Source organism: Chionomys nivalis, chromosome 3, assembly GCF_950005125.1.
Source record: "Chionomys nivalis chromosome 3, mChiNiv1.1, whole genome shotgun sequence".
Lineage (NCBI taxonomy): Eukaryota > Metazoa > Chordata > Mammalia > Rodentia > Cricetidae > Chionomys > Chionomys nivalis.
In genome coordinates this window covers 46,406,492-46,422,716 of record NC_080088.1, presented here as the reverse complement: position 1 = coordinate 46,422,716, position 16,225 = coordinate 46,406,492, and the positions used below count along the sequence as shown (strand labels likewise).

At 41.1% G+C, this 16,225-nt stretch overlaps 1 protein-coding gene across 2 annotated transcripts in view; it reads left to right on the top strand.

The window, feature by feature from the left end:
* Gramd1c (GRAM domain containing 1C) overlaps positions 1-15,271 on the top strand; it is a 79,412-nt gene extending 64,141 nt beyond the window's left edge. For both annotated transcript variants that reach the window (XM_057764899.1, XM_057764901.1), the window contains 8 exons: positions 4,483-4,601; positions 5,674-5,816; positions 6,744-6,847; positions 8,223-8,399; positions 9,553-9,610; positions 12,299-12,409; positions 12,685-12,790; positions 14,100-15,271. In XM_057764899.1, coding sequence (XP_057620882.1) covers positions 4,483-4,601; positions 5,674-5,816; positions 6,744-6,847; positions 8,223-8,399; positions 9,553-9,610; positions 12,299-12,409; positions 12,685-12,790; positions 14,100-14,180 — 899 coding nt within the window. In that variant the 3' untranslated portion in view covers positions 14,181-15,271. The remainder of the gene's footprint in view (positions 1-4,482; positions 4,602-5,673; positions 5,817-6,743; positions 6,848-8,222; positions 8,400-9,552; positions 9,611-12,298; positions 12,410-12,684; positions 12,791-14,099) is intronic.
* Positions 15,272-16,225: the final 954 nt, after the last annotated feature.

Here is a 16,225-nt window from a genome sequence, read left to right as displayed (position 1 = left end):
CTAAATAGGTCAAACAAGTTTATAGTAAGTTTAAAAAATGAATTTATATCAATTGTTCCAAATATTTTTTAATGCTACAAGTCAACCATATAAAATTAGAACACCATAGCAGTAGACTTTTGTACAAGGTAAGCCATTTGACATGGTCAGTGAATCAATTCTATAACCTAAGGATTTTTGTTAACCATTAGGTTATTTGAATCATCCACAAAAGCACAATTCATAGGTAAGATCAATGATAGATAATCCAGGACCAAAAATGAATGCTCTTCTCCACAGTAGAGTAGCAAAGGGATTCTGTTGATATGGAACTTTGTGATTATATCCTGTGTTTCATGACTTTGAGAATGTATTTTCTATTTTCCATTAAAAACATGGAATGTCTCGGAGGTGTAAGTCATCCTCTGCCCAGTGGCTCATATTTAACTTAACTGTATCTCTTTTGAATCCATTTTGTACTTTACTATTCACTTCTATCTGGAGGACTTGATACTTGTGAAGAGTCAGGAATGGTTCATCCCGTAGTTGCTAAGCAATGGCTGTTGATGGGATGCTGTCCTCTTTATGTCCAGGAAGCACCACTGGTCAGTAAAGTCGGTATGGAGCAGAGTTTGCTTCTTGAAGCACAACTGTATTTGTTGTCTAGTGCCTATCTGGCTTCATCATGGATGACTATGTCCACTCTCTGGTGTCATGAATAGCTTTGGGATCAAAGGCTTCCAGCTTTCTCAAAGTCTGGCAGTTATAGGCACACTACAGGGTAGTCCTGGAATGAGTCAAGAGGCTTTTCTCCAAAGGATAATTTGCTTGTCACTAAAATCATAGTTATTCTTAGAACCTGCTACCTAGTAATTAAAGTTGTTTCTTTTTCTTCTAGTTTTTCACAATGTGCATGCATACGTGTGCATGCTAGTGCATGTGTGTGTGTGTGTATGTGTGTGTGTGTGTGTGTGTATGAGAGAGAGAGAGAGAGAGAGAGAGAGAGAGAGAGAGAGAGAGAGAGAGAGACGGTTTTCTTTTTCTACCATGGGGGTTCAGAAAATCAAACTTGGGTTAGCAGGGTTGATGCCAAGTACCTTTACCTGTTATAATGGTTTGAATGAGAAATGTCCCCCACCGGCATTTGAATACCAGGTCTCCAGTTGGTGGCGCTGTTTGCAGAGGCTGTAGAATTTTAGGTGGTGAAGTCTTCTTGCTGGAGGAAGTATGTTATTGGGGGCTTTGGGTCATGGTATTTTATCATGGCGAAAAATAAAATATCTCCTGAGTCATTTCACCAGCCCCATAGATCTATTTTAATAAGAAACTTTAGCCGGGCGAAGATGGCGCACGCCTTTAATCCCAGCACTCCGGAGGCAGAGGCAGGCGGATCTCTGTGAGTTCGAGACCAGCCTGGTCTACAGAGCTAGTTCCAGGACAGGCTCCAAAACCACAGAGAAACCCTGTCTCGAAAAACCAAAAAAAAAAAAAAAAAAAGAAACTTTTAAATTGTCAGTCTCTTTAATTTCTATTTACAGTTGCATACCATCATTCTAATTAAAAAGTCAATTTAAAATATTTTTCATTTAGATAAATGTAAACCTTCAGAGAAGCTGCATTACTAGTATAATAGCATCCATATTTACCTTACCTGGGCTCAGATTTTAAAGTTGTGGAGAAACGCACATGATATGAAGCTTGCTGTTTCTCAGCACACAGTTCAGAGGCGTTCCGTACATTCATTGTGTGACCATCACCAATTCAGCTCCAGACTTTTGTTGTCATCCCAAATAGAAACTCTGAACCTATAAACAACAACTCTCCGTTTGTCCCTCCCTAGTTCCTAAGGAACCCCCGTTCCATCTTTTACATTTGTGAATTTAACTACTCAGGCTTCTTCATATAAATGAAGGTCTCTAACATTTGCCTTTATTATTATTATTATTTATTTTTATTCTTTTTTAATTAAAATTTCCACCTGCTCCCTGTTTCCCATTTCCCTCCCCCTCCTCCCACATATTGCCCCTCCCCCCACTCCCCTCCCCTTATCCCCACTCCTCTTCTCCTCCCCCCACTCCATTCCCCCTCCCTCTCGATACTGAAGAGCAGTCCAAATTCCAGCTGGACTGGGACTGAATAAGCATGGGTTGAAACTGGACTCTCTGAACATGGTAGACAATGAAGGCTGATGAGAAGCCAAGGACAATGGCACTAGGTTTCGATCCTAATACATGAACTGGCTTTGTGGGAGCTTAGCCTGTTTTGGATGCTCACCTTCCTGGACCTAGATAGAAGTGGGAGGACCTTGGACTTCCCGCAGGGCAGGGAATTTGGACTGCTCTTCAGTAACATTTGCCTTTTACTGAGAAGTTTTACACATAACATTATGTCTTCAAATCCATCCATCCATGAGGGACATGTAGGAGAATCCCACCTTCTTTAAAGGCAGAATTATATTCCATGTATTCATATATAATACCATATTCTGTGTGTCCACTCATCCATTAGTGACATTTGTATTTATAACTGTTAGCTACTCTGAAAGAAACACTGCTCTGGCCAGTAATATGCAGATACCTACTTAAGTCCTCACTTTGAACTCTGCTCTCTGTATATTAGTTGTCTAGAGGCAGTTTGTTACATCCAAGGCTAACTTTATTTTTTTTTTTTGAGGCTCAGCCATTCTGTATTCTATAACTGTATCATTTTACAGTCCTACTAGCAGTGCATAGAGACTGCTACGCCACAGAGTCATCGACACTCCTTACTTCTAGTATTACACAATAGCCACCCTGATGGGTGTGAAGTTTCACCAATTTAAATTGTTTTTGTTTATCAAAAACAAATGATTCTTAAAGTATTCAGCAATTTCTGTCTTTTTCATTTTTACATTAGCTCCATAAAAATGACACAATATATCCTCTTGTCTTTTGCTCTTTTCTTATAATTTCATTCCTTTTTTTCAAGATTTATTTATTTATTATGTATACAGTGTTCTGTCTGCATGTTTGACTGCACACCAGAAGGGGGCAACAGATCTCATCTTAGGTGGTTGTGAGCCACCATGTGGTTGCTGGGAATTGAGCTCAGGACCCCTGGAAGAGCTGCAGCGCTCTTAACCTCTGAGCCATCTCTCCAGCCCAAAATTTCTTTTTTATTTTTTTTTATTTTATTTTATTTTATTTTATTTTTTTTGGTTTTGGTTTTTCGAGACAGGGTTTCTCTGTGGCTTTGGAGCCTGTCCTGGAACTAGCTCTGTAGACCAGGCTGGTCTCGAACTCAAAGAGATCCGCCTGCCTCTGCCTCACGAGTGCTGGGATTAAAGGCGTGCACCATCATCGCCCGGCTCAAAATTTCATTCTTGATGTTTTATCTGATAAAGAACTTTACTTCAGTATTGATGACTGTCTCTTCCAATATGATGTGTATCAGAGGATATTCTGGCAAATAATGATTCGGTAGGCGTTGTTGGTAACATGCTAAAGATCCAAGTGTAACAAGCATGGGAAAATAGATCCTGATGGTTGCTTTATTTCAATAGTATGGACTTTCAATAACAGGATTCAATGATCACTGCAGATCCTATTTCTGATTAGCAGTAGATTATTTGTGTTTTCTTGGAGTAGGCTTTTATATAACCAGATAATCTGAAAAAGTTCTTTGAAATTAAGTGTACATTTTTTAAGAAGAAATGGCTTCTTTTTTATTATTGTTTTTATTTAGCTATACATTTTTCTCTGCTCCCCTCCCTGCCTCCCCCCACCCCTTTCAATCCTCTCCCTTGGTCCCTATGCTCCCAATTTGCTCAGGAGATCTTGTCTTTTTCTACTTCCCATGTAGATTAGATCCATGTATTTCTCTCTTAGGGTCCTCATTGTTGTCTAGGTTCTCTGGGATTGTGAATTGTAGGCTAGTTTTCTTTGCTTTAGTGTACATATGTTTTTGAATGAATGCCTAAATGTTGACAGAGGTTTCTGTCCTACCCAGTCCCAAGCCATTCAGTCCCAAAGAAACACACAGAGGTCTACATTAATTAAAACTAGTTGGCCTATTAGTTCAGGCTTTTTATTAACTAATTCTTACATCTTAAATTAGCCCATAATTCTTGTCTGTGTTAGCCATGTGGCTTGGTACCTTTTATTAGTGAGGCCTTCTCATCTTGCTTCCTCTGTGTCTGCGTGACAACTGCAGACTGACACTTTCCTCTTCCCAGAATTCTCCTGTCCTGGTTGCTCCATCTATACTTCCTGCCTGGCTACTGGCCAATCAGCGTTTTATTAAAATAACACACTGACAAATCTTTACAAAGTACAAGACCATTGTCCCACAGCACCTAAACCTGTTATATTTATAGCATGTCCTTAATGGTCAACTCTTAGGTGTGTGATGCTTCCTTTTCTAATGTGGTTGTAAAACTTGGACAGATTCTGCTTGTAAACATTTATATAATTCTCCAACTGCACCCTGGGTTCAACTTAAAGTCTCTCTGTTTGCTCTGATTAGATGTGGTATCTACACCCTGGACAGTTGAGTCTGGAGGCGATCAGCTGAGAACCATGACCTACACTATAGTCCTCAGTAATCCACTTACGGGGAAATACACTGCTGCCACAGAAAAGCAGGTGAGTGACTCTCTCAGGGTTCTGGAGGGGTCATGCCTGCAGCAGGAGAGATGTTGCCTGTCACAGGCAACAGTTTATGAGACAATTTTACCCAACACCTGGCAGGGATGATGAACTGTCACAGGTTAGAAAGGGCTTCAAAGCCTAGAAAGCACACCCTTCCACCCCTGGTCAAATAGACCACCTGCCTAGAACTTGCTGTGTAGGCCAGGCTTGCCATGAACTTACAGAGATTCACCTGCTTCTGCCTCCCAAGGGCTGGGATTAAAGGCATGTGCCACCACCGCTTGACCATAATAGAAGATTTTAAAACAAACACTTCTAAAATCTAATTTATAGGATCATGTCAGGGAGGAAGCCAAAGAGCTAGGTAGCTGCAGTGACACACGGGAAAACATAGGAGTTTTAGAAACTAAGTACAAGCCTGGAGTCTTCGTCAGGACGAATGCGGTACTGGCCAGAGCAGAGCATGTTTGGCCAATCTGAGCAGCAGCTTGTGATATGAAGTGCATGAACTCCTGAAGGCGGGGTGCTGCTGCAGTTTTCTCCATCGGGGCAAAGAGAATGTGACTTCCTGTCTTACATATCATTTTTAAAAGATTGTCACAGATACGAAGAGATCAGTCTTTCGGCATAGGAGAATCTTCCATAAGTAGCAGTCAGTCCTTCCTCCTTCAAGGACAGGTGGAAGGCTGTTAAAATGAGAAATGTTCGCCTGACAGCTCCCTACGTCCTGTTCAGGGAAAGTGATGTTTGGTCTAGTTGCATCATTTATTCCCCGCCCCCCCCCCCCCCCCCCCGTTGACATTTGGTTCTGTTAAACTTCAGTGAATGTGGGAGTTGTGGCCCTTGGCATTATTCAATTGATTTTGAATTGTCAATTTTTAACTTAAAATTCATTATAGCCAATAAACTCAGAAAGACTCTGCAACTTATTTCTCATTCAGTCCCGGCTTGTCATTAAGATTTTTGATGTCTTTCGTACTTGTGAGAAGGAACTTCAGTATATTTGTTCTAAATAGCTGAGAACATAAAAATATTGAAAATAGGCATTTGCATCTTATTTCGGCAGACACTGTATAAGGAAAGCCGGGAAGCACAATTTTATTTAGTAGATTCAGAAGTCCTGACACATGACGTTCCCTACCACGACTACTTCTATACGCTGAATAGGTACTGTATCGTCCGATCTGCAAAGCAGAGATGCAGGCTGAGGTGAGCAATCGCAAGTGTATGTTTTAAAGTAGTCCACAGTATGCTACATAATATTAGCCTTGAATTCTTAGTCAAGCACAACAAAACTTTACTTCTTGCCCAATTTACATGTCCAGCAGTGATCAGAAGGGTATAAGTCCTCACTAAGACTGAAACTGATAAAGGCTTTGAGATTCTGGGGCTGCACAGGCTAGAACAAGAGTTCTTCAGTTGCCACAGGAAGAAAAAGCCATAGAACTGGCCACAACAAGTCACATGACCAAGTCTAAGGGTCACAGGGGCCAGGAGTTCCACAGGAAGGTGTGGTGAGCAGTAAGGGACTCAGCTGCAGTGGGCAGTAAGGAATGCTGCTGCCTTGAAGAGCGGTGGCCATCATAGGCTTTGATCGGAGTTAAGGAATAGAATTACTTCCAGCTAGTGTGTGATCAAGAGATTTGATGCCCCCCTCCCAGGCATTTAGAGATTTATTTAATTCTCTCCCTCTCTCCCTCTCCTTCCTTCCTTCCTTTTTATGTTTCAAGGCAGGGTTTCTCTGTGTAGCCCTGGCTGTCCTGGAACTTGCTCTATCGACTTGGCTGGTCTCAAACTCATAGAGATCCACCTGCCTCTGCCTCTCAAGTGCTGGGATTAAAGGCATATACCATTACTGCCAACTTAATTTCTTAGCATTTATTGAAGCTTTCATGGCTATTTCTGTGAGGGTAGAATATTATAATTTGATGAGGTTAGTAGCAGCTCACAATGGTTTTAAAAGAAGAACAAATTTTTATTTTATAATGGTAATGTCATATCGTTCTTTCGGCTTTCCACAGAATGTAACCTTAGGTTTTGTCGCAGTGGGATAGCTGAAGTAGTCTATGGCCACACTGCCCTGAACTCACCTGGTCTCTTCTGCTGGCTAACGTCTGTCTCTTCTCACCCTATTAGAGTTTCCACAGACGTGAGATACAGGAAGCAACCATGGGGCATTATCAAGTCTTTAATTGAGAAGAATTCCTGGAGTTCGCTGGAGAGCTACTTCAAACAGCTCGGTCTGTAAAGTTTTGCTGCATCTGTTTGTGTCCAGGTCGTATTTACTAGCAAATGTGTTGTCCTTCATTAGGACATGAAGGGTCCAGGTGACAAGGCTGGAATGATGCTCACGGAAGTGGCTTCCACTCCTCACTTGCTCTGTCAATTGTGGGGTTTTAAAATCTCAGTTATTGTTGCTAATGATGCTTATTTAATGTTTATTTTATGCCCGCCACAGAATTAAAATGTATATCATAGTGTGAACATTCCATACTCACAACAGCCCTGGGAAGTGTAGCTATGATTGGTGTTTCCCATTTGACTACAGAGGAAATCAAAGTAGGGTTAAGTGACTTGTCCAAGATCACACACTGCTTGCCTTTGCAAGGAGACAGGAGGCTGACCACAGTTTGGGATTACAAAATTGGTTATGGAGTCACTCACCCTCTCTCACATCTGCAGAACCCCGGGCCCACACCTGCCTTCTTGGCCGTAGCTTTCCTGGGCTTATGTAGGCCCACTTGGCAATGGCACTCTGTTTATATGGATTTGTGGAGGGGGTACTGGTAGATGACCGTGAGAAGCAATGCGGCTGTTGTGCTGGGATATTCTTAATAAATCCATGAGGGAACACCGCACATATGTGAACATAATTAATTTTACTGAAGGAAAAGCTGAGGCCAATCAGCTTGAGCGACTTAGGCTGCATGGTTTATTTTGTTGGTCATTTGTCCTCCAGCTCTTTTCCCTTTGACTGTTTCATTATTAAACTTCTCATCAGCAACAGAGAAAATGAAGCTTAAACATGAGCTTGGCTATTGGATAATGAGATTTGGATGAAAAACTGAGAAAGGAAAGGGTTGAAATAAATGACAAAAAAAAAAAGGGATTTTTAGGTTGTTTGAAGATCCCCCTTGCCAGAATGTTCCTTTGCAAACCTTACAACATCTACATGTTTCTCTTCACTTTAGGGTTAGGAAAAACTGGGCTCTATTTTGGAATGCTTTCTAATGACCTCATGGAAGTATGTGGAGCTGTTGTTTCCATAACTGAAGCCATTATGTTAATATTTAATATAGCACGTAGCGAGTTTCCACTGATGATCCCATCATTTATTGATAAACATTCTTCCTAGAATAATGAAGCCTCATTATAGGGTCATTGTAGTCTCCAAAGCTTTTAATTAAGAATAAAGTTTGAATCTAGTCTGTAAAACCTAACACATGATTAGAAAAGATTATCAAGGCTCAAACAAGCAAACCTGTGTATGCACACATGCGTGGACACACACACACGCGCGCGCGTGTGCGCGCACACATACACACACACACAGCCTAGGCCTTACAGCTGAGAAGGCTTCCTTCTTTTCCTATTGTTTTAAATTTTTCACCTTAGAATCAGATTTATTAATGGAAGAGTCTGTGTTAAATCAATCCATCGAAGACCCTGGAAAACTCAGTAGCCTACGACGGAGAAGGCGGACCTTGAATCGAACGGCTGAAACAGTTCCTAAGCTGCCCTCTCAGCGTTCTTCTATAGATGTGGGCTTCGAGGCCAAAGGGGACGTTACAGGTATTTGTTTCTGTTAAACAGACAAAAGATTTTAGCCTCAGGATGCACGAGGTGTCTCTTGTTCATGAAGAATGTCATTTAAGGAAGTCTACCTTCCTCTCCTTTTGGATAATATTTAATATACTCTGAGTTTCTTAATGACGGCTACATAGAAGCCTAAAGGAAGAGTTGGGACATGGCAGGCATGTGGCTAGTAGAGTATTTTGTTTGGTCCACAGAGCATTTAAAAGTTTCAGGCTGACTGTACTGGCACATGCCTTTAGTTCCAGCACTCAGACGGAGGCAGGCAGATCTCCGTGAGTTTGAGGCCAGCTGGTCTACCTCGTGAGTTCCAGGGCAGCCAGAATTACATACTGAAATGCTGCCTCAAAAAGGAAGAAAAAAAAAAGGATATTTAAATAAAATCTCAAGTCTGATGGCACTGTACCAAATCCCTTCATAACAGCAGTTGGTTGGGGCTGCTTAGAAATGTCCCTTCAGCTGTCTGTGCTGTCCAGCTGGCTACTGTCACCAATGAGTCACTAAATCCAAGCTCTGGGCAGTTTACTTGTTTATTTCCTGCTTAACGTGTACAGATACCTGATGTTTAGCTCTGAGTGTACTGTCGGGGCTAGCCTAGGCAAACTGCAGAGGTGGAACGTGACTTTCGTTTCCACAGACTCTTTCCTATACTGTTATCCCTTCCACAGCTCTAAGGCTGTCAGCCCCTTTGATCCCCTCACATTACCATGTCCCCATTAGACTTTTAACTTTGTGTAACTATGTCTAACCACTGATTAAGATCAATAGCTTTTTAATTTTGAAACATAATTTTTTGGGTCACAGTGATTGGTTACTTTTTTTTAAAGGAGAATAATGTTATATATTAGATAAGCTCAATGTTCTTAGCATTACATCATGTGCTATGTATTATTTAATTTCATAGTAAATTAATTTGTAACATGTCTCAGATTTGAAGATCTGCCGTGGCTTATCTCCTTTTAGGTTTGTTTCACATTTTACCCAGGGTATCACGAGTCTAAAAAATAAAAAGTGCAGAGACTTCACCCTAAATCATTTTGTCTTTACAAATGACATATTTTTTCAGGTTGATTTTGGATGATTATTAACTTTCAGCAGCGTTCACAGTTCTCACTCTCACTTTCACCTACAGGAAAGAGAAAGACCGTGGACAGCTGTGACACCGCTCTGATTGTAGTGATGAGCGTTTTGTGAGTATTCATTGTACTTACTTGGTTTTTAAAATTTTTTATTATATATACAGTGTTCTGTCTGCATGCATGTCTGCAGGCCAGAAGAGGGCACCAGATCTCATTACAGATGGTTGTGAGCCACCATGTGGTTGCTGGGAATTGACCTCTGGAAGAGCAGCCAGTGCTCTTACCTCTGAGCCATCTCTCCAGCCCATTACTTGGTTTATATCTCTGTTTGTTTTTAAATAGTTTGCAAAAGAATTGGAAGGCATTTGTTTCTCTCTCTCTCTCTCTCTCTCTCTCTCTCTCTGGATTTATTCTTATATCATGTCTCTGTGTGCAGTGCCTTTGGAGGGCAGAAGAGGGCATGGATCCCTTGGAACTGGAGCTACAGACGGTTGTGAGCTGTTCTGTGGGTGCTGGGAACCAAACCCTGGTGCTCGATAGAGCAGTCAGTGTCCTTAACCACTGTGCCATCTCAACAGCTCCTGCGTTTGTGTTTTACTGGGTAGAAATGGTCACTATTGACTGTTGCTGACTCATAGAAACAGTCTGACAGGTTTCGGTGTGATAGCTTTTGATATATGATTTTTCAGAATTATAAAATTTAAGGGAATATAAAATATACACTAAGCATTTTTTAAAAAACAATTTGACTCATTTCTATGGATTCTGTGGGTTTTTATGGGAAGTTCCATAAATTTAAAGAAAATACATGTTGGTCATATTCCCATAAAATCCTTCTACTTTGCTTAACTATGTCAGTGGTTCCCATGTTTATGTGAATAGGGATTAGTTAGGAGTGGGATAAAATGCAGATTTTCAGCCCTGAGTTCAAAGGCCGATTCAGTAGACTTTGAATAGTGATCAGGAGTTTTTAAAACATTTAACAATTTTTTAAAATTTATGTTTATGTGTATGGGTGTTTGCCTGTTTGTCCTTCTGTGCATCACGTGCATGCCTGGTAACTAAGGAGGCCAGAAGAGGGTGCTGGATCCCCTGGGCCTGGAGTTACAGAGAATTGTGAGCAGCCATGTTGGTGATGGACACAAAAACCCTGGACGGGCAGCTGGTGATGAATTGTAAAGCACACACCCTAGATATGAATGATCTAAGCATCACAGCATGAAAAATATTAGGCAATTAGTCTGAACTTTGGGGTACACTATAGGAACCTACCCATGAAGTCACACCTAAGAACTCTAAGTGTACATGGCTGCATGGGGACCTTGGGGGAGTCCCTTGATGGTATAAATGGTTCTGACTCAGTGACAGATTGGGTGATAACTTTTGGAATGAGGCTCTTAGCTGTTTTCCTTACTACAGATCTCAGAACAAGCAGGAGATACTCTGTTATCCTCATTAGTGTGTTTTTTGTTAGTATGAAGTCTAGGCTACCCTTGAGCTATCTCATGATCCTCCTGCCTCAGCCTCCTTTATGCTGGGATAGCCTGCATACACCACTGCTCTCAGATTTCCCTTTGAGTTTTAGGAAAGGTTTTCAGATTCTAATTAAATCAGTTTATTTTTGAATGACAAATATCATTATATTACTTTGTAGAAAAATGCATTTATATTCAAATCTGGAAATATGTATGTATGTGTGTGTCCACATACATCACTTCAGTGCCATGATAATTTCACAGATTTGATTCTCCTGTTACTTTTAGTTTTTCACACACCATATGTATATATATACTTTTTAATTTTCTGTGCTCCCTGGAATCAAACCCAGGGTTCTGTTCATGCTACATAAGTACTGTACCGCTGAGCTATACCCTCAGACCCAATATGTCCAATTTGAGGTACATAAATCTTTTAACAAAACAAAATAAGTAAAGACATATGATACTACTTGCCAGTTTATATACATGTGTAATGAGGTCTGTATTAATTTGAAAGTCTTCTGTTAAAAACAAAACATTACATTTGCATGTAAAATTTTATATTTATCATTATTAATATATATTAGGATTTATCTGGAACTTCCTTTATTCAAGATTAACAAGAAGAAAGTCTTGCTGAATAAATATATATACACATATATACTTGCTGAATATGCAAATATATATTCAGCACACACGTATACATGTATATATACATATATATGCACATTTTTGCTTCTACTGGGAATAAAAGATAACATTGTGATGTCCCTAAAATCAGCAGCATATTGATCTTCATTTCACTTCTAAAATGCAGTATTATGGGTGTGTAATTGCTTAAGCCAACATAACCCAAAAATAGACGCTGAAAGCTTACCTGGTAGATTCTAAACCCGTAGCCGCGCAGCCCTGGCTGGGTTCCAGCAGAGAAGAGAGGCGGGGAGGGGGGGGTCAGAGGCGACCTGTGAGCTGAGATTCTTGAAGGGCTGTTCTCATCACTCTAGTCATTTCCCAAATCTAGCTTTGATGTCCATGTAATACTTGAAGATAATTATTTTATATAACGAAATGGGGACAATTTATTTAAATAACTAGAAAATCGCCTAGATCATATAGAGTTGGGAGCTTTGGCATATATATTGTTTATTTTCTTCATTTGGGGAGGTGGAGGAGGAGGCCGGGGTCTGGCTTTGTAGCCCAGGTTGTCTGTGGTCTTGAATCACAGTAGATCCTCCTGCTCTACCACCTGGGTGCCCGGCCACCTCTGCAGCCTGCAGTGCAGCTCAGTGCGGGTTAACGAGCTGTCATTTGTTCTGCACAGTTTGCTGTTGCTAGTTCTGCTGAATGTGACGCTGTTTCTGAAGTTGTCAAAGATAGAACACGCTGCTCAGTCCTTCTACCGGTTTCACCTCCACGAAGAGAGATCTTTAAAGTAAGTTCCTCACCCCAGCCCTGCCTGTTGTCACCACCTGTTTCTTTGTCACTGGAAATTTAATTTTAGAAACTCTGGTCTGCTATATCTTATAGTCACACGTGTTTAGTTTTATTTTACTTTCTATTTTTTGCAGTAAAATAAAAGTTACTTTTATTTTTTGTGGTGGTGGCAGGGTTTGATGTGCTTTGTTTGCAATCCATGGGACACAATAATTTCTATAAATAAGGTCAGCAGATATTTTCGTGATTTTTTAGAATTTTTTTCTCTTCCAGTTTAGTCTCTGATAGGTTCTCAAGAACAGAAAATATTCAAAAGAACAAAGATCAGGCTCACCGTTTAAAAGGAGTGCTCCAAGATTCCATAGTGATGTTGGAACAGGTAGGCCAGTCTGTTCCTCAGGGGTGTGAATGGACAGGTCCTCAGCTGGGCTATCTTTAGATGGACCTTCTCTACAGTTGCTTAGTAACTCTCCCCTCCCGCCTCATCATTCTCACTTCTCTCTCTCATGCTTTCCTCTCGGTGGATGACCATGCCTTGTAAAGAGGAGGAACCTTTCCTCTTTCTCAATAACCCCGTCTATAAATCGTGCTGTGCTGGACCCCTGTGCTCTTCGTGGCTAGGTCTAGGAACATCTTGGCTCAGCATTATGCACTCCACACTTAGCATTGTGTCCAGCATGAAACAGACACCAGGTTTGTTGAATGAACACATGAGCAAATACAGTAAGGAATAAGATATGTTTCTTGGTCTTATGTTGCTTTCAAGTTTATCAGAGAAATCAATTATCCAATAGGTTTTCAAATCTGTTTTTAAAAGTAGCATAGACATCTGAGGTAGGATAGTGATCCCGGAGTTCAGAGACAGGGTCTTCGGGAAACTTCTATGGGGTCAGTGTATAGGGAAGCTGTAGGACTGTGGAGAGGATGCTAGATGGCTTAGCTGCAGGGCTCGAGGTGTTGAGGAGAGTGTGAAGAGATCACTGAGCTGTGAGAAACCTCTAAGAAACCAAGGCATTCCCTTTAGATAGACTTCTGGAAGGTACTGCCCTCTTGTTATGGAAAATTATTTTAAGGTGTGTTACTCTTGTTTATGATGCATTTGTTTGACTCTGTGAAGCTCGGATTCTTGGCCTGTCTAAAACACCTGATGGTTCAATAAAGAGCTGAATGGCCCATAGCGAGGCGGGAGAAAGGGTAGGCGGGGTTGGCAGGCAGAGAATAAATAGGAGACACCTGGGAAGAAAGAAGGCACAAGAGCACAAGGAGAAGGAGGAGGACATCAGGGGCCAGTCACCCATACAGGCAGCCATGCAGTAAGAGCAAAAATAAGACACACAGAAGAAAAGGAAAAAGCCCAGAGGCAAAACGGAGCGGGGGGGGGGGGGATAATTTAAGAAAAACTGGTAAGAATCAAGTCAAGCGAAGGCCAGGCACTCAAAACTAGGACTAAGCCTCTGTGTGGGATTTGGGAGCTGGGTGGTGGGACCCCCCAAAAGTCAGACCAAAAAGAGCCAAAAGAGTAAGAGCAAATACACCCAACGAGACCCTCCGGCACCTGTTCATGCAGCAGAATCGGGTACTGGATGGTGAAGTTCTATTTCTATCTGAGCATCAACATAAAGAAAAAACCTTTGGAGTGAAGTAGCCAGTAAAAAATGCAGTCTGATTTTTCGTCATGTTGTTTGCAGCTGAAGAGCTCACTCGTTATGCTTCAGAAGACCTTCGATTTACTAAACAAGAACAAGACTGGGGCGGCTGTGGAGAGCTAGCGCCGAGCTGCGGAAATCGAACACCTGGACCTAGAGACGACAGCTGGAAGGGAGCCGAGGATGGAGGCTGTCACTGTCACAAGAACATTTCTGATATTTTTATTTCTGGATTTCTACTAGGAAAGCCTTATTTAAATAACACTTACCAAGTGATTTCTCTCCAATAGCCTTAAGACTCTATCTTTTCACTTCATATAGATATTTTTAAGCTGTGAATTTCTCCAGTGAACCATGAAATATATTTTGGAATTGAAATTCTGTGACACAAAAGGGAAGGGAGACACCCTGGGCACGGCTGCATTTTTTCCTATGCTGAGGCTTGTAACTTGACCTTTTAAATTTTTCTGTTAGCACAGAGGCCCTGTGTGCCCAGTGGTCTGTGTTTTGTGTTCATCACTGAGTTTAAGAGCTCAAAAAGCTACACAAACATTTTTTTAGACACAAACATTCCAAGTTTGTATCTTTAAATGCTACAGTCTCTTCATTGATTGATTTGGCATGCAGGGTCAGTGGTCAAACCCTTTGAAACTCTGTATTGTCTGAAAGATTCATGGACCATGCTGTATCTTAATGAAGGAATACACACACACACACACACACACACACACACAGAGAGAGAGAGAGAGAGAGAGAGAGACAAAATCTTATATGTACCTCAGAGTGAGCTATTTTTAGTTTTAGAAGCCAGAAGATTATGATAAAATCTGGGCATTTCAGGAAAGAGCGAATGAATCCATGAACTATGCTTGGATTCAGCCTAGCAGGGCCGGATGATGGAAGTGACCCACCTGGTTGAAAATAATCCATCCTTTTTCAGTAGCTGCTATATAGTTTCATTTTCTACACATGTGTGTATGCTGTGTCGCTGGCAAGTTACACGCTGGGCTACAATAAAGATGTGGGGTCCTTGCACACTGGCTGAAGTTAAGAGGCACAAACTTGGGATTTCAGGAAAGCTGGTCAGGCAGTTGCCTCAGCACAGAGGTTTGTGAAAATCAGGACGTTGTGACCTGACATCAGCTCCGACCCCCAGGATTTAGGAAAAGTCTAGGACATAATTGTTTTGTTCTCTAGAGGGCTTTCTTCTTTCTTTCTTTTCTTTCTTTCTTTCTCTCTCTCTCTCTCTCTCTCTCTCTCTCTCTCTCTCTCTCTCTCTCTCCTCTTTCTTTCTTTCTTTCTTTCTTTCTTTCTTTCTTTCTTTCTTTCTTTCTTTCTTTCTTTCTTTCTTTCTTTCTTTTTAAGACAGGGCTTCTCAACAGCTCTGGCTATCCTAGAACTCACTATTGTAGACCAGGCTGGCCTCGAACTCACAGAGATCTGCCTGCTTCTGCCTCCCGAGTACTGGGATTAAAGGTGTGAGCCTCCACTGCTTGGCATATATTCTTATTATTTGAACAACCATTACCTTTAGTGCAATATGTCACCAAAGTCAAATGGCATTGCTGACAACAGTTTTTGAGATGCCTGTAAAAAAAGAAAATACTGACTGGAGGGAAGTGGGTTTCTCTGGATGAACCCCAACTAATCTACCTGGAGGGGGTGTAGAGTAGTAACTCCCGTCCGTTTTGTTCGCTTTTGTTAAGGACATATAAAGTTTCTCGCTGAGAACAGGAGTGACTGGATTAGAAATCTGAAATGGTTAAATTTAGAAAAATGTTAACCGTCGAAGTGAATTTTTTTTGTGGTTTCTCTCAAACTACTTTATAATATACCTCAAAAGATTACCAACGTTGCTTTGTAGATAAAAGACTAAATATGTATGCAGACTTAATAAAACCTGAATGTTATGTAGTCTGACTTCAATAAAACCCAAAATATCTAAGTTGTAATTTTTCTTCTGCTTCTGCTTAAAAACCAAACCTAGAAAGCCTGAGGTAGGCCCACAGTTCTCACTGATTTGTGCAGCCATAAAACCCAAAGAGGACTCTCTGGGCAATTTCATTGCAAATATGTACACTACTGAAGCAAAAGTACCAGAGAGGCCTGACTGGAATGCAGACCCAACCTCCAGGACTCAAGAGTCTGAATAAGTTGGATAAGCCGGG